The following is a 22,808-nucleotide window of genomic DNA, read 5'->3' on the forward strand; positions in this document are numbered from 1 at the left end:
GGATGGGGTGAGGGTTCTGGAATAAATAGGGAGAGAGGGGGAGGCGGACCGAAGATGGAGAGAAAAGAAGATAGGTGGAGAGGAGAGTATAGGTGGGGAGGTAGGGAGAGGATAGGTCAGTCCAGGGAAGACGGACAGGTCAAGGAGGTGGGATGAGGTTAGTAGGTAGGAGATGGAGGTGCAGCTTGGGGTGGGAGGAAGGGCTGGGTGAGAGGAAGAACAGGTTAGGGAGGCAGAGACAGGTTGGACTGGTTTTGGGATGCAGTGGGTGGAGGGGAAGAGCTGGGCTGGTTTTGGGATGCGGTGGGGGAAGGGGAGATTTTGAAGCTGGTGAAGTCCACAATGATACCATTGGGCTGCAGGGTTCCCAAGCGGAATATGAGTTGCTGTTCCTGCAACCTTCGGGTGGCATCATTGTGGCACTGCAGGAGGCCCATGATGGACATGCCATCTAAAGAATGGGAGGGGGAGTTGAAATGGTTTGCGACTGGGAGGTGCAGTTGTTTATTGCGAACCGAGCGGAGGTGTTCTGCAAAGCGGTCCCCAAGCCTCCGCTTGGTTTCCCCAATGTAGAGGAAGCCACACCGGGTACAGTGGATGCAGTATACCACATTGGCAGATGTGCAGGAGTCACTTGTACATCTGCCAATGTGGTATACTGCATCCACTGTACCCGGTGTGGCTACCTCTACATTGGGGAAACCAAGCGGAGGCTTGGGGACCGCTTTGCAGAAAACCTCCGCTCGGTTCGCAATAAACAACTGCACCTCCCAGTCGCAAACCATTTCCACTCCCCTTCCCATTCTTTAGATGACATGTCCATCATGGGCCTCCTGCAGTGCCACAATGATGCCACCCGAAGGTTGCAGGAACAGCAACTCATATTCCACTTGGGAAGCCTGCAGCCCAATGGTATCAATGTGGACTTCTTCAGCTTCAAAATCTTCCCTTCCCCCACCGCATCCCAAAACCAGCCCAGCTCTTCCCCTCCACCCACTGCATCCCAAAACCAGTCCAACCTGTCTCTGCCTCGCTAACCTGTTCTTCCTCTCACCCATCCCTTCCTCCCACCCCAAGCCGCACCTCCATCTCCTACCTACTAACCTCATCCCACCTCCTTGACCTGTCCGTCTTCCCTGGACTGACCTATCCCCTCCCTACCTCCCCACCTATACTCTCCTCTCCACCTATCTTCTTTTCTCTCCATCTTCGGTTTGCATCCCCCTCTCTCCCTATTTATTCCAGAACCCTCACCCCATCCCCCTCTCTGATGAAGGGTCTAGGCCCAAAACGTCAGCTTTTGTGCTCGTGAGATGCTGCTGGGCCTGCTGTGTTCATCCAGCCTCACATTTTATTGTCTTGGATTCTCCAGCATCTGCAGTTCCCATTATCACTAAGTTCTGCCCTTGTTTGTTGTACCAAAATACTATACATCACATGTATCCAAATTAAGCTCTGTCTGCCAATTCTTAGCCCATCAGCCCAATTGATCAAGATGTCTTTGTAATTTTAGCTAACTTTCACTGTCAACTGTGCTGCCAATTTTGGTGTCATGTGCTAACTTACAAAACCATGCCTCCTAAATTGTCATCCAGATCGTTGACATAAATCACAAACAACAGTGGACCCAGCACCAATCCCTGCAGAACACCATTGGTCACAGGCTCCCAGCCTGAAAAACAATCTTCCACCACCACCACCATCCATCCATCTTCAACTGTCAAGTCAATTTTGTATTGAGTTTGCAAACTCTTCCTGAATCCCACGTGATCTAACTTTACTAATTGTCCTATCATGCAGAACCTTGTCAAAGGCTTTACTAAAGTCCATGTAGACAATGTCTACCCCTCTGCCCTCATCTGACTTTTTGGTTATGTGCTCTCAAAATCCAATCAAGTTGTGATACATGATTTCTCACACACGTGAAGTCATGCTGACTATGTCTAATTAGTCCTTGCCTCGCCATATGCATGTAGAGATGGAGAGTGAGGTTGTTGATTTGGAGACCAGGGTGCTGAACCTTCATAAAGGAAACTGAGGATATGAGGCATGAGTTTGCTTTGATTGATTGGGGAGAGTCATTTAAAGGGATGACAGTGGATAGGCAATGGCAAACAATCAAGGAATGCATGGGGAACCTGCAACAACTGTTTATTCCTGTCTGTCGCAAAGCAAAATGGGTAAGAAGGCCAATCCGTGGCTTACAAAGGAAATGGGAGGTAGTATCCAATCCAAAGAAGAAGCATACAGATTGGCCAAGGAAAATAATAAACCTGAGGATTAGGAGCATTGTAGAATTCAGCAAAGGAGGACCGAGGGATTGATTAGGAAGGGGAAAATAAAGTACAAAATTAAGCTCTAAGGGAACATAAAGACTGACAGAGTTTCTGTCGGTACATGAAGAGAGAGTGATTGGTGAAGACAAATGTCGGCCCCTACATACAATATATAATAGGTGATAACGAAGTGGCTGAGGAACTGAATACATACTTTGGTTCTGTTTTCAAAAAAGAAGACATAAATCAGATACCAGATTGTTGGAGGATGCGAGAATTAGTGAGAGGGAAGAGCTGGGGGAGATCAATATTAACAGAGAAATGGTTCTGGGAAAATTATTAGGATTGAAGCCCAATAAGTCCCCAGGGCCAATAATCTAAATCCTGATAATCTATTTAAGGAAGTAGCTCTAGAAATCATGGATGCATTGGTGGTCATCTTCCAAGATTCTATAGATTCTGGAACCCTCCCTGCAGTTTGGAGGGTGGCTGATATCACTCCAATATTCAAAAAAGGAGGTAGAGAGAAAAAGGGGAATTATAGAATGGTGAGCCTAAAATCAGTAGTGGGGGAAATTTTCAAAGTCTTTGTCAAGGATTTTATAGCAGAACATTTAGAAAGTGGTGTCAGGATCAAATAGAGCCAGCATGGATTAATGAAGGGGAAATCAAGCTTGACAAATCTACTGGAATTCTATGAAGACATAACTAGTAGAGTTGACAAGGGGGAGCCAGTGATATAATATATTTGGACTTTCAGCAAGTACTTGACAAAGTCCCAAGAGAGAGGTTAATGTGTAAGATTAAAGTGCACGAGATTTCGGGGTGGAGAGAGGAGAGGAGAGGAGGGGAAGGGGCAGGGAGTGTATTGAGATGGATAGGAAACTGGTTGGCAGAGAGGAAACAGTAGGAATTAATGGGTCCTTTACAAGTGGGCAGCAAGTAACTAGTGGAGTGCCGCAGAGATCTGTGCTGGGACCCCAGCTATTCATCGTATATGTTAACGATTTGGATGAGGGAACAAAATGTAACATCTCAAAGTTTTCAGATGATACCAATTTGGTTGGGAGGGTGAACTGTGATGAGGATGCAGAGGTCCTTCAGCATGATCTGGACAGGTTGGGTGAATTGGCAAATAATTGGCAGATGCAATAAAATTTGGATAAGTGTGAAGTTATTCACTTTAGAAGCAAAAACAAGAAGGCAGATTACGACCTGAATGGTTGTAAATTGAGAGAGGGGATTGTGCAGCAGGACCTGGGCATCCTTGTGTGCTAGTAACTGAAGGTAAGCATGCAGGTGCACCAGGTGGTAAAGAAGGCAAATAGTATGTTGGCCTTCATTGAAAGAGGTTTAGACAACAGGAGCCAGGGATGTGTTGTTGCAGTTGTACAGGGCCTTGGTGAAACCACTTCTGGAATATTGTGTGCAGTTTTGGTCTCCTTTTCTGAAGTAGGATGCTGTTATTCTCGAGGGTGTGCAGCAAAGGCTTACCAGGCTGATTCCGGAGATGGTGGGTCAGATGTAAGAGGAGAGATTGATTAAGTTGGGATTGTTTTAGCTAGAGTTCAGACGCATTGAGACTTATAAAAATTCTAACAGGACTGGATGGGTAGTTGCAGGGAGGATGTTCCCATGGTGGGTATGTCTAGTACCAGGAGTCACAGTATGAGGAATTGGGATAGACGATTTAGGATGGAAATGAGGAGACATTTCTTCACCCAAAGAGTGGTGAGCCTGTGGAATTTATTACCACGGGAAGTAGTTGATGCCAAAATATTGAATGTATTCAAGAGGCGACAAGATATAGCATTTGGGGAAAATGGGATCAAAGGTTAAGGGGAGAAAGCAGGATTCGGCAATTGAGTTGGATGATTAGCCACGATGATTGTGAAGAATGGTGGAGCAGCCTTGAAAGGCCAAATGGCCACCTCCTGCTCCTATCTTCTCTGTTTCTATGTAACTTGTAGCTCTCAGGACCCCCTCCGACAAATTACCCACCACTGATGCCTGACTCATCAGCCAGTAGTTCCCAGGCTTCTCCTTACAGCATTTCTTAAACAAAGGCACAATATTAGGCGCTCTCTGGAATCTCAACCCATGGCTGTAGATGTTACAAATATCTCTGCTGGGGTTCCTGTAATTTCTTCTCTAACCTCCGACAACATCCTCAACTGCACCAAGCTTTCTTCTTACTAATCCTTAGCTACCTCCTTGTCACCCTACCCCCTTGCTTACCTCACACGCATTTTCCTTTCCACAGTAGCTGTGAAAGTTACTTTGGAATATGAAAACAATTTAACTCCTGAAAAATGGGAACAGATGTTATTAAAAGGGATGTGTCATGGACTGCAATACTGCCCCTGCACTGGATGGATTTCCCTCCGGTTTCCTCCAGTGGATGCATTCGGGACAGGCCATACTTTGAATCCTGGCCTGAAAATTCCCCAGGAGGAAATTGGGCAATCTTTGAGGATTATCTTTGGATGAATCTATTCTAATGGTGTTTGGAAAATCTGGCCAATTATATGTTGCTATTTCAGTGCAGTGCTGAGGGCGTATTTCAGTGTTGAGAGGTACAGTCTTTGAGAAATCAAAAAGTGATAGAGATCTGTGGTGTACAAAAATGCCCTTTGGCCCATCAAGTCTGTACCAGTCAAAGCAGTCTAACTACTAATCCCACAGTCACGTATGGGGCCTCATCTAAATGCTCCTTTAAATATTAAGGGTTTCTGCCTCTACCACCCTTTAGAGGCAGTGAGTTCTGATTTAACCTACTTTTTTATTCTAGTAGTTCAAATCCCAAAGTACAATTCAGGAAAAAAAGCAAAATTGTCTTGGCCAGCGTTCTACCTCATCCAAAAACGCTGAAAGCAGATCACCAGTTTCATTGCTGTTTGCAGATTGAATCTCACTCAACAAAATGTGACAAGACATACTGTATAAATGTGATTTCTCAGTTAATAGCTTGACTGTGACATATATTTTGCCAGCATGAGGTATTTTTACATTTTTCAAAAACTGTTTTTTCTGATCAATAAAGTCTTAGAGTTGACAGTGCATCTTATTTCAGTGAGCCCTGAAATAATTTTGAGTCTTTGACTGTGCGATGACTTTGGGAGTTCCTAATCTTTGGATCTTGGACAGAGAATTCCACACAAGATTTTTACTGCCTGTAAAAGGGTAGAAGTCAAACGAACATAGTACTTTTCATGTCTCTAAAATGTCCAGTGCTCTTTACAACCGGTGAAATACTTTTGCACTGCTGTCATTGAAAGCATGGCGGCCAATTTGCGTTTCTCTAATTACAATAGATGTAAATGAGACTATGATCAGAAAGTCATGGTGGATGAGAGATGCACACACAGCACATTGCCGAAGTGAATTCTGGTATATTTGAGAGACCGTTTACATCCAGCTGGAAAGGGGGTGGGGCTTTGTTTACATCTTTCACCAAGAAGAAGCCTGGCTGACTCCATGTTGGTATAAGCAACTTGAAGTCAGTATTAACTTTATTTTTACTGTCATAATTGATTTAATTGAAAGCTCTGTTCAGCTGAACCAATGGCTCTTGATGCTACAGTATGTATTTTGTCAATTAATTGATCTGTTTTCTCACTGTACTTTTCTTCAGGAATCTAAAGAAGTTGTCCTGGATTGGTTTGATGATTTTACTTGTTGCCCATGCTAGCAAAACAATTTATCGCAATTGGGATTGGGAATCTGAATACACCCTATTCATGTCTGGTCTGAAGGTATGATCAATTTTGTTTGGAGTGGGAATGGGAATTAGGTTCTTATCTGGAATGTTGAGTTGGCTTGTATCTTCTTTAAAGCTTTTGAAATTGTCTTTATTTGACCGTTGTAGGATTCTCCTATAAAAGAAGCATCTTTTTAATCACACTGCAGTTAACATACCAGCATGGAATTAAATAGAAACAAAACCTGAGCCGATTTCTATATTAAAAAAAGTTACATCGAAGAAATCTATTTTGGTCTTGTTATTTTGTGCATGCAGGTAGTGGTAAGACAAATAGAGAAGGCTGTTGGAAATAACATCCGGGATCATTTGCTTCATTAGTAAAAATATTAGATAGAACATAGAACAATACAGCGCAGAACAGGCCCTTTGGCCCTCGATGTTGCGCCGACGTGTGAACTAATCTTAAGCCCATCCCCCTACACTATCCCATCATCATCCATATGCTTAGCCAAGGACTGTTTAAATGCCCGTAATGTGGCTGAGTTACCTACATTGGCAGGCAGGGCATTCCACGCACTTACCACTCTGAGTAAAGAACCTGCCTCTGACATCTGTCTCAAATTTATCACCCCTCAATTTGCAGCTATGCCCCTCATACAAGCCAACGTCATCATCCTAGGAAACCCTATCTAATCTTCTGATCATCTTGTATGTGTCTATTAAATCCCCTCTTAGCCTTCTTCTCTCCAATGAGAACAGACCTACATCCCTCAGCCTTACCTCATAAGACCTTCGCTCCGGACCAGACAACATCCTGGTAAATCTCCTCTGCACCTTTTCCGATACTTCCACATCCTTCCTGTGATGGAGCAACCAGAACTGCACGCAATATTCCAAGTGAGGCCGCACTAGCGTTTTGTACAGTTGCAGCATGACATCACGGCTCCAGAACTCAATCCCTCTACCAATAAAACCTAACACACTGTATGCCGCCTTAACAGCACTATCAATCTGGCTGGCAACTTTCAGCGATCTATGTACATGGACACCAAGATCCCTCTGCACATCCACACTACCAAGAATCTTTCCACTGACCCAGTATTCTGCCTTTCTACTATTCTTCCCAAAGTGAATCACCTCACATGTATCTGCATTGAATTCCATTTGCTGCCTTTCAGCCCAATTCTGCAGTTTATCCAAGTCTCCCTGCAACCTGCAACATTCTTCCACATTGTCCACCACTCCACCGACTTTAGTGTCATCTGCAAACTTAGTAACTCATCCACCTATACCTGCGTCCAAGTCATTTATAAAAAATGGCAAACAGCAGTGGTCCCAAAACAGATCCTTGTGGCACACCACTAGTAACCAGACTCCAGGCTGATCTTTCCATCAACCACTCGTTGCACTCTTACAGAAAGCCAGTTTCTAATCCAAAGTGCTAAATCTCCCTGAATCCCATGCCGCCACGTTTTCTGCAATAGCCTACCATGTGGAACCTTATCAAAGGCTTTACTGAAGTCCACGTACACCATGTCAACTGCCCTACCCTCATCCACGTGCTTGGTCACCTTCTCAAAAAACTCAACGAGGTTTGTGAGACACGACCTGCCCTTGACAAATCCATGTTGACTAACTCCAATCAAATTGTTGCTTGCTAGATGATTATAAATCCTATCTCTTATAGTCCTTGCCAAAACCTTTCCTACAATAGACGTAAGGCTCACAGGTTTATAATTACCTGGGTCATCTCTACTGCCCTTCTTGAACAAGGGCACAACATTTGCAATCCTCCAGTCCTCTGGTACTAAACCAGTAGACAATGACGACTCAAAGATCAAGGCCAAAGGCTCCGCCGTCTCCTCTCTAGCTTCCCAGAGAATCCTCAGAAAAATCCCATCTTGCCCAGGGGATTTATCTACCCTCACACCGTCTAGAATTGATAACACCACTTCCTTACTAACCTCAATCCTTTCAAGTTTAATAGCCCGTATCTCAGACTTCTCCTCTACAATATTCTCCTTTTCCTGAGAGAAAACAGATGAGAAATATTCATTTAGACCCTCTCTGATCTCTACCGGATACAAGAGTAAAGATGTTGTGCTAAATCTTAAGATACTGGAGAATTCTCAGCTGGAATAGTGCTCAGTTTTAGCTCCACGCTTTCAGGAGGATATCAAAGCTTTGTAGACGTTGCACAGGAGGTTTGCTGGAATGTGCAAAAGACAAGGAATTCTCATTACTTGGAGATATGCAAAGTAGGGGTGTTTTCTTTTGAGCAGTGAATGTTAGCATGGGGAGTTGATCGAGGTTTTCACAAACATGAATAGTTTTGATAGAGAAGCTGTTTCCAGTGGCAAATGAGCTGACAGAGGGCACAGCCTGTAATTCGCACAACAGCCAGAGACGACGTGGAAAACCTTTTTTTATAACAGCAACTTATTGTGATCTAGAATGGATTGACGTGATGCTGAAAGATTTGTCTGTCATGTTCAAAAAAGAATTGGCTAAATACGTGAATGGTAAAAACCAACGGGCAAGAGCAAGATAATGTGACTAATTGGATAGTTTGATCAAAAAAATTAGCAAAGACACGATACACCAACTAGCCTCTCTTTGGACTGCATTTTTAAATTAAATTAATTTTGATACCGAAGGGTGTTGCAGCCTTAAAAATTAAGTGTTCAGTTCCAAATGTTAATCTTTGCTCTCTCATTTGTGTATCTTAACTTCAGTATTTGGACCTTGTATCTGTGGGAAATTTGGGCAAAAAGGAGACAATATGTATATAAATAGTTTGATGTTCAGCTTTTAAGTGGATGCACAGGAATTTGGCAACCTTCAGGAGTTTTGCTGCAAAACTAATTACACAATTTTTTCAAAATTAAAGGTCAATAAAAACAATGCAAAGCTTTGGAACAATGTGGGACATGCCTTGGAAAATGAACATAACTATGGGAAAGCTTTGAAGTTCTTTATTCAAGCCACTAGGGTTCAACCAGGTAATGCAACCTCCAGTAAGTTACGGAGTACTTGTGCAGTTTGAAATGGGTGTATCCCTTCTGGTAATTGTTATATCAGATGGGAAATGGGAGCTTGGATTGTATGCAGCTTGAATTGACATTGGCTCTGCTGATTGAACATGTAGTCCAATCAGTGCATATTTGCATATTGCAAACGTGTGAGCATCATTGGGATATTTTGTGTTTTGCTACTCCACATGCAAGCAAAATTCTAACCCAATTCCTAAGTTGAGGCTGTGAGTAAGAAGTTTGAAGAAAACTAACTGGACAATGGGAGCAAAATTTGTGCGTTGGCAACTGAGAGACTTTTTTCTTTACCATGCTGTATTAATAAAAAATCTGAAACCTTTCCAAAGTCACTGTAAATAACCGTGTGAGCCAAGGGCGTGCCTTCCTTGCACATTGCTATATTTGAGCCAGTTTTTCTTTTGTTTCCCAAACTGTTGCTTCGTGAACTGGACTGTCAGGCTATCATTCATAATTATACCAGACTTGAAATATGAGCAGTATTAAAATTGCAATATTGCTTCAGTATTCCAAATTGTTGAAACTTCAAACCTTCATTAGGGAAGCATGGCCAGAAATCACACACCAGCTTAGCGTCCAACAGGTTTATTTGAAAAACGCAAGCTTTTAGAGCCTGTCTCCTCCTTCACTAACACCCAGAGAAGGAGAAAGTCTCCGAAAGCTTGTGTTTTCAAATAAACCTATTGGATGATGACCTGGTGTTGTGTGATTTCTGACCTTGTTCACACCAGTCTAATACTGGCACCGACACATTAGGGAAGCATAAACTGAGAAACCTGCATTAAACACATGTGGCCTGTCCTTTTGATACATTTTAGATTGGATATGTGTAAAACCTGTAGAATATGGATTAATAACACAATGTGGTATGTTTATTATTTTCTCTTTTTGCCACAAAGATGATATTGGGGCTCACATGAATGTTGGAAGAACGTACAAAAACCTGAACAAAACTAAAGAAGCAGAAGATGCCTACATGCTAGCAAAATCACTTATGCCGCAGGTATGCTGAGCCTTAACAAGGTCAAACAAATTTTCTATCACATCAGTTTGTGCTAGGAGTGCCACTTAATGGATAGTTCCAAAAAAACATGTCATAGTAAATTAAAATAGTGATCGCTTTTCTCTTCACAGATGTTGCCTTGGATGCTGAATTTGTTTATACTCAATTTTTAGTTTGCATAATGGCGATTAATGTCCAATAAGGAAAGTCTCCTCACATCTTTCTCACAACATACGTTTCCCCCTCGTTTTATACCGTCAAATTTGGTCTGCTTGCTATCTCTCTGTGCTCCTATATGGTTTCACTGTTCTACAAATACTTGAATTTGTCTTGTGTCGAAGTTGAATGGCCTTATTCTCTCATAGCCATGTTGAACTCTACTTGCCATAGTTTATCCCACACACTGAATCTAACTGTCTTTTTGCAGTTCTCTGCTCTTATGTATACTGCTAACTGTCCCTTCAATATAATGTTAGTGGAAAACTTGAATATTCAGTTCATGAATTTTAATCTAAGTCAGCACTTTTCACAACCCACCAATCAGGAGTAGTTATGCCATGTTTGTAATATCTCCCAATTTACTTCCAATCCAAGTCAAAAAGATACTGTTGATTCCGGTCTTTTATCTTAGTTTCTATCATTTTTGTTAGTCTTATCTGGAAACATACTGAATACCTTCTGAATGCTTGTGAAGATTGTATTCACCAACATTACTTTATCCATTTTATTAGTGATATACTCAGCACAACTATATTTGAGAGATGAAACTCATTTTTGTCAAAAGCATATTGGCTGTCTCTGAGCAGCACGTGTTCTTTCGACTGCTTGGTCACACGGTCTCTAGTAACCCTTTGGGAACTGTTGGTAATTTGTTTTCCTCTCCTCTCCTTCCTGATCAATACATTGACGTTTGTCAAAGTTACTTGCTTGCTGATTTAAAACTAGTTTCCTGTTTGTAATTTCTGTTAACTTTTTTAAATGAATACTGAAGCCACGTAAAGTTAGGTAGTCCTGATGTTTGCCTTTATTATGTTAAATGTCTGCACTGCTGTGAAATATTCAACCCTATGGCTATATCTACTGACTCCACACCTGTTCTATGCATCGCTTCAAAATTCACGCATGCGTGTTTACCGAAGATGACGTTTACTTAAACATGGTTTGTCTTTATTGCTGATATGAAAAGCTCTGAGGATCAAACAGGTGCTATAAATAAAAACCGAAAGAACTGCAGATGCTGTAAATCAGGAACAAAAACAGAAGTTGCTGGAAAAGCTTAGCAGGTCTGCCAGCATCTGTGAAGAAAAAGAATCAGAATTAGAGTTTCAGGTCCTGTGACCCTTCATCAGAACTCGTATGTTATGGTGCTATAAATAACAAACTTGAGAAAGCGAGGTATGAAATCTGAAGCTTGCGGTTGTATGAGAGACATGGTTTGTGATGAGGGAGAGGGGTGAGATCTGTCAGGCAGGAAGAGTGGGAGCTGTAAAGATGAAAAGGAGATACCCCCCTTTTTCCCCTTCACCACCTGCTCCCATCGCCCGACCTCCCCATCACCGCCCTCCCTTTGCTGATCATCCACCTCCCTCACCTTTTCTTTCCCCTGTGCTCCTTCCCTCACCCTTCTCTGGCCTCCTTTTCAGTTGCACGGTCCTTTTCTGCACATGTGTAATTCATATATATAATGAAATTGGAATTCCACATGATGACACAGAGCTGACTGCATAGGCGTGGATTAGATGCTATCAAAATCATTGCACATGTCTGCTTCTGGATTTAGGCACAGTGCATTCGCAAATGATCGTGGTTATTGGCTGACTCTGGCTTTGTTTATATTAGTGTCCCACTCCGGTGGTCTGTATGTGTGGGGCTATGCTCCTTCTCTGTCACCACCACCTGTTCCCATTAAGAAAGAGTCTGCCGTGCATGTAGGCAGAGAGCTTTCTAGAGGAAACCAGTCTGTTAATGCTGTTCAAGAACAAGTTACTGTCATGGATTGGAATAAATTAATTTCTATTGCGTTGCCTAGTCCATCATTTGTATAAAATACAATTTGAAAAACCTATTACAGAATTGAGATGGATCATTGAATTTTTGCATGTTTTCTTTTTTGAGCCAGGTTATACCAGGAAAGAAGTATGCAGCACGTGTTGCACCCAATCACCTAAATGTTTACATCAATCTCGCAAATTTGATTCGAGGGAATGAATCTCGTTTGGAGGAAGCTGACCAACTGTACCGTCAAGCGATCAGTATGAGACCTGATTTTAAGCAGGCATACATCAACAGGTATAGAACCATCAAAACTTGCTGGGCAGAGGAATGTCAAGTATTCCTCTGTCTGTGCTGGCTCTTTGAAACAGCAACTGTGCTTAATCTTGCTGAATTCAACTTTACTGATTTTTGTCTCTAATGCAACTAATTCCTCATCTTTAAGTATCTTTACAATTCTCTTTTGAAAAATATTTATCTTTCACCACCTATTCAGATAGTAATCTAGATTACTACAGCTCTAAGTGAAAAAGTCTCCCCAACTATTGTCTTCATCTTTTGCTTATGGTTTTATATCAATGATCTCTCATTAATGACCCACTCACTGGGGGAATGGCTTCTCTTTCTCTGCACTGTCAAAACCTCATCACCCTGGAAGCCTCTTTTAGGTTATTAAAGCTGAACCTTTGTTTTCTGTTCCATTGGTAAGGCTATTGTTTGTTGGCACCTTCTCGAGGTGTGAATGTTGAGAAGTCCCCTTGAGCTCCTGAAAGCAGTTTGATAAAGCTGTGTGGCTTGCTCAGGCATTCCAGAGTTAGCTAAAATGTCAGTCTTGTGATAGCATCTCAGTGTTATTGTATTTCTAGTTTTTAAAAAAATACAGGGTTAGTTATCTGAATCAAACAATGAATTTGTGTAGACTATTTCTTCTATATATGATAAGATTTGTGTTATCTGCCAATATCTGTTAACCAATTTCAGTTTGTGGTAATAGAGATTACAATAGTCTCTTGTGCAGATGCTTGCAGGAGTACAAGTTAGTACCTGACCAAATTTGTGGGACCTCGCTGTGCACAACTATTCATCGGTTGTTCATGGGTTGGTGGCATCACTGATGACCAGCATTTGCTGCCCATCTGTAGTTGCCCTCATGAAGATAATGGTGAATCACCTTCATGAACTGCTGTCCATTTGCTGTAGTTAGACCACAACGTAGATAAGGGGTGGGTTCCAGGGCTTGACCCAGTGACCCTGAAGGAAAGGTGATGTTTCCAAGTCACGCTGGTAAGTAGCTTGGAGACAAAATTGCAGGTGGTGGTGCTCCCATCTACCTGCTACCATTGTCCTTCCAAATCCGAGAGTTTGTGGATTTGGAATGTGATGTCTGAGCGGTCTTGGCGAATTGTGCATCTTGCAAATGGTACTGGGTGTGGGTGGTGGAGGGGATGAATGCCTGTGGATGGGGTGCCAGTCAAGCAGCTATTTTGTCCTGGATGGTGTTGAGTTTCTTGTGATGTTGGAACTGCGACCGTCCAGGCAAGTGGGGAATATTCCATCACACTCCAGACTTGTGCCTTGTAGACTGTTGACAGGCTTTGAGGAATTAGATGAGTTACTTGCTGCAAGATTCTGAACCTCTGACCTGCTGTTGTGGGCAGCGTTCCCTCTATTCTCATTGTGGCTGGAACTTACCTCCGAGGGGAGGGGTCCATGCTTGGTAGTGACTTCCAGGACCAGAAGTCAGTGTCATGATTAGATTACCGTAATTGGGCAGGTTGGATCTGTCCTGCTTTCTGTGTATAGAATATAACTGAATTTTCCATGTTATTGGATAGATTCCAGTGTTGTAGGTGTACTGGAAATGCATGTTGCTAGAATGTTGTCAGCTCCAATAGCCTTTGCTGCATTCAGTGCTTCCAGCTGCTTGATATCTTGTGGAGTGAATTGATATACCTGGGGGCTGCTGGAGGAAACCAGGGTGGATCATCCACTCAGCAGTTGAAGCTGAAGATCGTTTGCAATTGCTTCAACTTTACCTTTTACACTGACGCGCTGGGCTTCCCTGTTATTGAATGAAAGCTGAAAGAACTGTGGATGCTGTGAATCTAGAATTAAGACAAAGTTGCTGGAAAAGCTCAGCAGGTCTGGCAGCCTCTGTAAAGGAAAAAAACAGTTAGCATTTTGGGTCCAGTGCCCCTTCCTCAGAACTGATGGTGACTGGGAAAATGTCAGTTTACATGCAGAAAAAAGTGAAGGGTATGGGGTAGGGAATAAACAATAGGATAGAGCCTAAGAGAGAGAAGAACAGTTGGATGGGCAGAGTTGATAACGATCAGGCTGGAGGGGTGAATAGTTCAGTTGTCTTTGTCTGTCCAACTGTTTTTTTCCAGAAACTTTGTTTTTATTCCCTGTTATTGAGGTTGGGGATGTTTGTGGAGTTCTTTGTCCGCCAATATTGATGACCAGATGTGGCATATTTGAAGGTAAGGCAAGTATGTTTCTCCCTCTGGTTGGTTACCTCACCATCTGCCGCAATCCAGTCTTGCAATTTTGTCTTTTAGGACTTGACCAGTTCAAGGCTGCTGATCTAGTCTTGTTGGTTGGCATTGAAGTCCCCTACCTAGAGTATAGGTATAAGACTTTGGTTCGGCCACATTTAGAGTACTGTGTACAGTCCTGGTTGCCACATTATCAAAAGGATGTGGACGCTTTGGAGAGGGTGCAGAGGAGGTTCACCAGGATGTTGCCTGGTATGGAGGGTGCTAGCTATGAAGAGAAGTTGAGTAGATTAGGATTATTTTCATTAGAAAGACGGAGATTGAGGGGGGACCTGATTTGAGGTCTACGAAATCAGGAGGGGTATAGACAGGGTGGATAGCAAAAAGCTTTTTCCCCCAGAGTGGGGGACTCAATTACTAGGGGTCATGAGTTCAAAGTGAGAGGAGGAAAGTTTAAGGGAGATATGCGTGGAAAGTTCTTTACACAGAGGGTGGTGGGTGCCTGGAACGTGTTGCCAGCGGAGGTGGTAGACGCAGACACATTAGCATCTTTTAAGATATATCTGGACAGGTACATGGATGGGCGGGGCGCAAATGGACACAGACCGTTAGAAAATAGATGACAGGCTTAGACAGAGGATCTCGATTGGCGCAGGCTTGGAGGGCCGAAGGGCCAGTTCCTGTGCTGTAATTTTCTTTGTTCTTTAGTACTTTCTGCTCCCTTGCCACCCTAAGTGTTTCCTGCAAGTGCTGCACATGAACAGCACAGGTTTATCAGCAAGGGCGGAAAGATATTTGGTAATCAGCAGAACCTTTCCTCACCTATGTTTGACTTGATACCATGAGATTTCCGTTGCGTCGTAAGTCCCTGTTGAGGACTCCCAGGGCAATTCTGTCCTGGTGGTATACCACTGTGATGTTACCTCTGCTGGATTGGTCCCACTAATGGTGCAGAAAATGTGATGGTGTTATTTAGGGCATACTGTACGACTTTGTCAGGCTTTTGCTTGACTGCTTTGCAATTGTGGCTCAAATCCCCATAAGAAAGAACTGTGTAGGGTTGACAGGCCTGTGTTGACTGTTGTTTCCTCTGTCTTAGTTGATGCCAGTGGTGTCTCTGGTTTAATTTCTTTTGTGAGATTCTCTCTAGCTGTTGGTAAGTGCTGAGTGGTTTGTGAGGCCATTTCAGAAGGCTGTTGAGAGTCAAATCACATTATGGGCTTTGAATTACGTGAGCCAGATCAAATAAGGACAGCGTTGTGCTTCCCTGAAGAACATTGATGAAATAGGGATAATGGGAACTGCAGATGCTGGAGAATCCAAGATAACAAAGTGTGAAGCTGGATGAACACAGCAGGCCAAGCAGCATCTCGGGAGCACAAAAGCTGATGTTTCGGGCCTAGACCCTTCATAAGATCCTTTCCATCATCACCTTTTCTGATGAAGGGTCTAGGCCCGAAACGACCGTTTTTGTTCTCCTGAAATGCTGCTTGGCCTGCTGTGTTATTCTTGGATTCTCCAACATCTGCAGTTTCCATTATCTCGAATCACAATTTTAACCTCACTGCGAAGCCCTTTGATGAAGGGTCGAGGTCCGAAACATCAGCTTTTGTGCTCCTGAGATGCTGCTTGGCCTATTAATGAAATAGATTGGTTTATACATGGTCTCATAGTTACCACTAGATTTTTAATTCTAGGTTTTTTTTTCCAAATTGTTGGATTTGAATCCATTTACCTAGAATATTACCCGAGTCTCTGGGTTACAGCCCAGCGACAATACCACTTTGTCATTACCTTACCAAATTTGGCTCTTGCCATACCTATATTACAGCAGTGACTGTGTTTTAAAAAAACACCTTACTAGCTTTAAATTGTTTCGGAATGTTTGAGATTGTGGATGGTACTATATAAGTGCGCATTTTTCTTCTTTCTCTTCCATTCATCTCTCAGAACAGTGGGATATATTTATTGCCTCTTTCCATGACTCAGAATTACAATGTTTGCACAGGCTACTCACTAAATGGTTTGCTTGATTCTCAGGGGTGAATTACTTCTGAAGATGGACAGGCCTCTGGAGGCCAGAGATGCCTACATAAGGGCCTTGGAGTTGGATAAGACCAATGCTGACCTCTGGTATAATTTGGCGATTGTTTATATTGAGCTCAAAGATCCATCTGAAGCCTTGAAACATTTCAACCAAGCTCTAGAAATCAGTTCTAACCACAAGCTGGCACTGTTTAACTCTGGTCTGCTTATGCAAGAATCAGGTAAATGGCTACATTATCCTTAAAAGCAATCTTTGCTTAAATTAGTGATGTGCTGAACGTAGAACCTGTGTTATAAGTTTAAAGTTGGCTTCAAACTTTTCTCATAAAACCTGTCGGTGTTTTGTGAGGTGCTTTTGGTAGAGTCCAAATGCCTGAGGTAAATGTCTTTTTATCAGTTGGTAGTAAGGTTAAGTCTTCTGTGTTATTAATTTAGTCCGTAGCTGTCATCTCTCAAGGATTGAAAATCCCACTGGAGTCGAATAATGAAGTTGAATCGAACGTGCTGAACACTCATCGCAAAACCTTTCATTTGAAGCTGTCGAAACTCATTATTTCACACACTTGAAAACTGGAAAGTTTGTCAGTGCTGATCTTTTTCACGTTTTGTCTTCCAACTGAAGGTTCTTTATATGCACTATGAGAAACACTTAAGATACACAAAATTAAAAAAGTGATTGATGTTTTGGAATGTATTTGGAAGTTGTAAATGTAAAGAATGATTTAATCTTGTTCCTTAGATCTGTGTTGAATCTTTTTGATGACAGAATGTGGTAATTACACAAATATCCCCAGGCTGGTCTCCGTCCTTCCACTGTGACCCAGATGGTTACATGCCCAACTCTGAGTCAGAGTTCTGGTTTCCTTTCCCGCTCTACAGAAATCAAAGCTGATATGCCCAGTGGAGTTCAAGTAAATGTTGTAGATGCAGTCCTTTGCAAGCAATGTCAAACTGAGGGCTCATTTGCATGCTTAGGTAAATCTGAAAGATTTCATGGTGCTATGTCAAAGAAGATGGGAGTTCTTCCTAAGGTCCTAGCCGATATTTATTCCTTAAAGATCATCTTAAAAGCAATTAGTGTTTGGCGGCTAGTTGTAAGTTGACTGCCATGTTTCCTGCTTTACAATAACGACGGGACGCAATGTCTTGGTGGTATTATAACTGAACTGTTAATCCAGAGCCCCAGATAACACTCTGGGGACCTGGGTTCGAATCCTGCCATGGCAGATGGTGGAATTTGAATTCAACAAAATATCTGGAATGAAGAATTTACTGATGACTGTCGATTGTTGGAAAATCTTATCTTGTTTACTAATGTCCGTTAGGGAAGGAAACGGCCTTCCTTACCTGGTCTGGCCTACATGTGACTTCAAGCCCACAGCAATGTGGTTGACTCTTATTTGCCCTCTGGGCAATAAATGCTGCCTAGCCAGCGATGCCTTCATCCCATGAATGAATAAAGGGAACAAAAGACTACATTTGAAAAGTACATCATTGATTGTGAAGTGCTTTGAGACACTATATAAACGCAAGCCTTTCTTCCTTTGTCATGACCTACCTTTTTAATTGCTTTTTGAAATAGCCTAAAATGTTGCTCAGTTGTGACTACCATCTTTTTGAGAACAGTTAGAGATTGTCAAAGACCACTATATTTTGTGAATTAATAAATTAAGAACATCTCCATCTACTTTGGCTGAAAATCTCAAATCTTCCCACATGGGCTGCATTTATTGTGAATGCAATCATAATCAGGTGCAGCAATGAATATGCATAATACAAGAATGCAGCATTGCAACCAGCTGGTATCACCTGTCCCAGCTGCAGCTATGTGTTTGGGTGTGGAGATGGGGGATGGTGCTGCCGCAGGTTGTTTGGGGGGGGGGGGGGGGGGTGGGCAGAGCAGGCAGAGTGCATCTCCCCAGCTCCGCAAAAGGCCCCTCCCCATGTGGCGTGGCACCTGGACTAGGCCTTCCAGCAGGTCAGTGCAGCAGCTAAGGAGAGCTACACCTCGGGCACTGCCAACTTGTTCACCTCCAACCCCGCCTCAGCCTTATCTCCAGCCTTCCTCGGCCTCTCCTTCTGTGCCTGATATCAGCTGTGGAAGTGCGATCAGACACAGACTGCGGCCTGTCCTATCACCTGCTGATATCACAAGCTGTGTCCGCACATATACGGGATCATTTTGATAATAGGAATAATTAATTAATCCATTCTACTTATTGGATGAAATTGGATGCACTTAATGTGGATTAATTATTCAATTTTATAAGAATAAACATTTTTAGTAGATTAATTGAAAACTGGGTGCCCTGTCTGAAAGTCATGGTTTAAGTCCGTTTCTAAGCAACTCCTGAGTGTATAATTTGGACTTCCGTTGCAGTCTTTGAGGGAGTCCTGCACTGCCAGCTTACACTCTGTCAATTTGCTCAATTGGGCATAAAAGGTGCCACAATTTCAAAAAAGAGTAGGTAAGTTACCCCCCGTGTCCTGGCGTCAATATTTATCCCTAAAACTCCTTTTTGTTTTTGAAAGCGTAAGGCTTAGCAGGGTTTGTTAGTATTTTTTGTGAGCCCCTGATATGCACACATGTTGTTGTGTTTCTGATATTACAACAGTGACTGCACTTCAAAAATGTCCAATTGGCTCTGCGCTGCATTCTCTTCGTTTGAAGTCAAGCTGAGGATTACAATATTGCATTCAGGGACTTGGAAATTGGCCACTTGGTAACCTCATTGATGTCCTTTGGAAATGAGAAATAGCATTTTACCTCCCTCCACCTTTTAACGAGTTGTGGGAAGCATGCAGTAATATGAATTCTAATAAGCTAATTCACATGGAAGGATTCTAAAACTGTAATTTTGTAGTATGTTTTACATTAAGTCAAAAGGTATTCAGTAAAATGTAACCTTTCAACTTCTAATGCATTCTGTACCATATTATGTCCTTTGAGTGAATTTCCTAAGCACTTTGCTTATCTTTCTCTCAATCTGTGGAATTATGATCTCTGTAGATCAAAGCCGTTAGATTAATTATTCCACCATTTAGTAAAATCGTGGGTGCTCTGGGATCTAACTCCATCTCCGTGCCTTTGCCTGATTTTTTTGTTTAGAATCCTTAGTTAATGAACAATTGATTTAGCAATGAGTGCGATCTCACATCACTACAACACATCAGTGTAATTTGGGTCCAAGAAAAGAAGAGTGATTTGTCATGGTTGTAGGCAGCTGCTGCTAGCTGAAATTTAGTTTAATTAACAAGATGATTGACGTGCAGAAAATGAATTTTAAAGCACCAAATGATTTGACATTTACATGTCTTTTAACAGGTGAAGCCAGCCTGAGACCTGAGGCAAAGAAGCGGTTTTTGAGTTATGTGGAAATGGAACCTGAGGATGCAAATGGCTACTTCAATCTGGGTATGCTTGCCATGGACAACAAGGAGAATGTCGAAGCTGAATCCTGGATGAAGAAATCCATCCAGGTGCAGCCAGGTTTCCGCAGCGCACTGTTTAACCTGGCACTGTTATATTCCCAAACTGGGATGGAGATGCAAGCTCTTCCAGTTCTGGAGGACTTACTGTATCACCACCCTGACCACATTAAAGGCCTTATCCTGAAGGGGGATATTCTCATGAACAAGAAGAAAGATATTAAAGGAGCCAAGCAGTGCTTTGAGAGGATTCTGGAGATTGATCCCTCCAACGTTCAGGGAAAGCACAACCTGTGTGTGGTGTACTTTGAAGAGAAGGACCTCGTGAGGGCTGAGGCTTGTCTGTCTGAGACTTTGGCTTTAGCACCAGAAGAGGAATACATCCACCGACATTTGAGCATTGTGCGCAGCAAAATAGCAGCTCAGGGCAGTGGAGGTGCAATGGAGCATTCAACACCAGCCATCAGCCCAGCAAAGCGAGGGGGAAGTGAAACCTCCACTAGGAACCAGAAGAGGCACAGCAGTGAACAGAGAAAAGCTTCTGAAATAGTCGACGCTTCTGAAGGTGACCCAGAGTTTTCCAGCAATTCAAAACAATCTCAAAACAAACGGACGAAAAAAAAGTCCAACAGAGAAATTAAAGAGATTGAAAAGAAGCGAGCTGCAGCCTTAAAGCGGCTGGAAGAGATTGAACGCATTTTGAATGTTGAATAGAATGAAAATTGTGAAAGCTGAGGATGTGAGATCATCGTCCTTTTAACTTGATTATATTATTGTGGCAACAATGGTTTACAGTTTCCTGCCATGTAGGAAGCATTTATTTTATGCAAAGTAACTTAAATAGGAATCATAATAAATGCCAACAAAGCAAATGGTTTGACTGAAATCAAATGTAAACACTAATTTAACAAACTTAAAGGCTCCTACCTCCATTCACCTTAGTAAACTCAAATGAGTAGCCTTTCACATAAAACAGTGCAGATTCTGGTAAATCCCTTGCATTTCAGGACCATGCCACAATTTGAAGGTTTGGGAAGATGTTTAGCTAGCCTAATGTTATTGGATGGTCCAGTAGATCAAACAATTTGTGGTCTTCCCCTATTGGTTCAATGCTTAAATGAATCTCAAAATGTGGGATTACAGATTAGAATATTCAAGTTGAATCCAAACGTATTAGCAGGTTTCATCTGAGACCCCACAATCTGCTTTGATACCACTGGCTTGAGAGAGTGGGTAAAAAATTGCCAACTTTCACCGTTTCGGCTGCTGTTTGGCGGTCCTGTTGGGAAGTGCGTATGGATCAATGCGATACCTAAATGGGGCTTGGTTTAAAAAAACTTCTGTTTCTGCCCCTGCTCCCCCTTGCAACCACAGCATGTAGCAGCCGGAACAATGCTCAAAGAACCAGATTCGAATCGTGTCCACAGTGTGGCCTCGGAAAGAAGCAGAAACAGAAACTGGGAAAGAGAGCAAGCTTTCAAAGGCTTATATTGGCTTGTCACCCAGACCCACTGGTGTAAGCAGTTCCTCTATTGCTCTGGCCAGTAAGCAGCATGTATGAGTCATAGCTGGTGGCCACAGGACTGGATACAATTTAGGGTATGTTGTTCTGCAGTGATGGGTTATTTAAGGGGTGCTGTTGTACAGTAGAGCTAGCAAATTTAACACAACATTTCAGGAAACCTGAGTATCTTTGTTTAAAAGGAAAACATTTCCGGAGGACTCAAAACTGTTTCCTTGAGTATGAGAGGAACTGTTTGAATTTTTGAATTCTGAAACTGTTATACAACCTGTAGCACACTTCCACAACCTCTTATTTATGTAATATATAACTGAGTGTTTTGTTTGCTGTTTTCACATGTTGGGTAGTGCTGGGATAAGCTCAGTTTTCATTTTCTGTGCACAAATTTTAGTTACTGTGGCAATATAAATATCTTTGCTATTCTGATAAACCACTCCTGATACAAATGTTACAAAGAAGCAGCACATTTTAACAAAAAAATATGTTTGTGATTTTTTTCTTTGTTGATTACTTGTGTAAACATTTAGTTTTTGACTCATCATGCACCAATTTTTTGTTTTTTTTTGAAAATTAAATATCTTGTGCTCATTTATCTTTAAGTCACCGTTGGGTCAAACCTTATTTTTTTGGCTCTACTTTCATGTTTCAATTCTCATTATACTAAGGACAAAGATTTTACATCTTTCTTATTTGTAATGCTGTAGTTGCAGGAATTGCATCAAATTATGTCTGGTTGAAATTTCTGATGAGTTTATGCTGCAGATTTTTCCACAGTTGTTCTCAGTTTTGTCGTGTCAGTTCATAGAGAATTGACTGAGTTTTTGAGGAATCACTAAGCAGAAACATTTTTAAGCGAAGCCACTCAATACTGATGACTCCAATGTCTTGATTTATGTTTTATTGACACTAACAAGTAGTATAACCTGTCTCCTAAATGGATTACTTTTTTGTCTTTGCTTGAATACAAATAAACTTTGAATTTCAGAAAATTGTCTCCTTGGCCCAATTTCTCTTCGTAAGGGGATTTATGTGGGTTTGTCAGCTGCCCTTTGTTTTGAGAATGACTCCCTCCCAGTGTTGTGACTTTTTACCATGAGCCTTCATTTAACTCGGCGTGCTGATTCCCAAGCAGCAGGTCTTTGAGCTCATGAGATCCACAGTTCAGGATTTCCTTCTATTTCTTTGCTGCTGTTCTGCCACATTCTTAACTTTGTAACTCAATGTGTGATGCCACTTGATGGATAAGGTGTCACCATTTTGAGAGATTGGCAGCAAACACTCCCAAGTCA

General features: G+C 42.1%; 1 protein-coding gene across 4 annotated transcripts in view; it reads left to right on the plus strand.

Annotated features, from left to right (window-relative positions):
- tmtc3 (transmembrane O-mannosyltransferase targeting cadherins 3) overlaps window positions 1–22,508 on the plus strand; it is a 59,887-nt gene extending 37,379 nt beyond the window's left edge. For all 4 annotated transcript variants that reach the window (XM_048549002.2, XM_048549003.2, XM_048549004.2 and 1 more), the window contains 6 exons: window positions 5,911–6,031; window positions 8,870–8,981; window positions 9,929–10,032; window positions 12,152–12,321; window positions 16,563–16,789; window positions 19,894–22,508. In XM_048549002.2, coding sequence (XP_048404959.1) covers window positions 5,911–6,031; window positions 8,870–8,981; window positions 9,929–10,032; window positions 12,152–12,321; window positions 16,563–16,789; window positions 19,894–20,711 — 1,552 coding nt within the window. In that variant the 3' untranslated portion in view covers window positions 20,712–22,508. The remainder of the gene's footprint in view (window positions 1–5,910; window positions 6,032–8,869; window positions 8,982–9,928; window positions 10,033–12,151; window positions 12,322–16,562; window positions 16,790–19,893) is intronic.
- Window positions 22,509–22,808: the final 300 nt, after the last annotated feature.

The sequence above is a fragment of the Stegostoma tigrinum genome, chromosome 18 (assembly GCF_030684315.1).
Source record: "Stegostoma tigrinum isolate sSteTig4 chromosome 18, sSteTig4.hap1, whole genome shotgun sequence".
Lineage (NCBI taxonomy): Eukaryota > Metazoa > Chordata > Chondrichthyes > Orectolobiformes > Stegostomatidae > Stegostoma > Stegostoma tigrinum.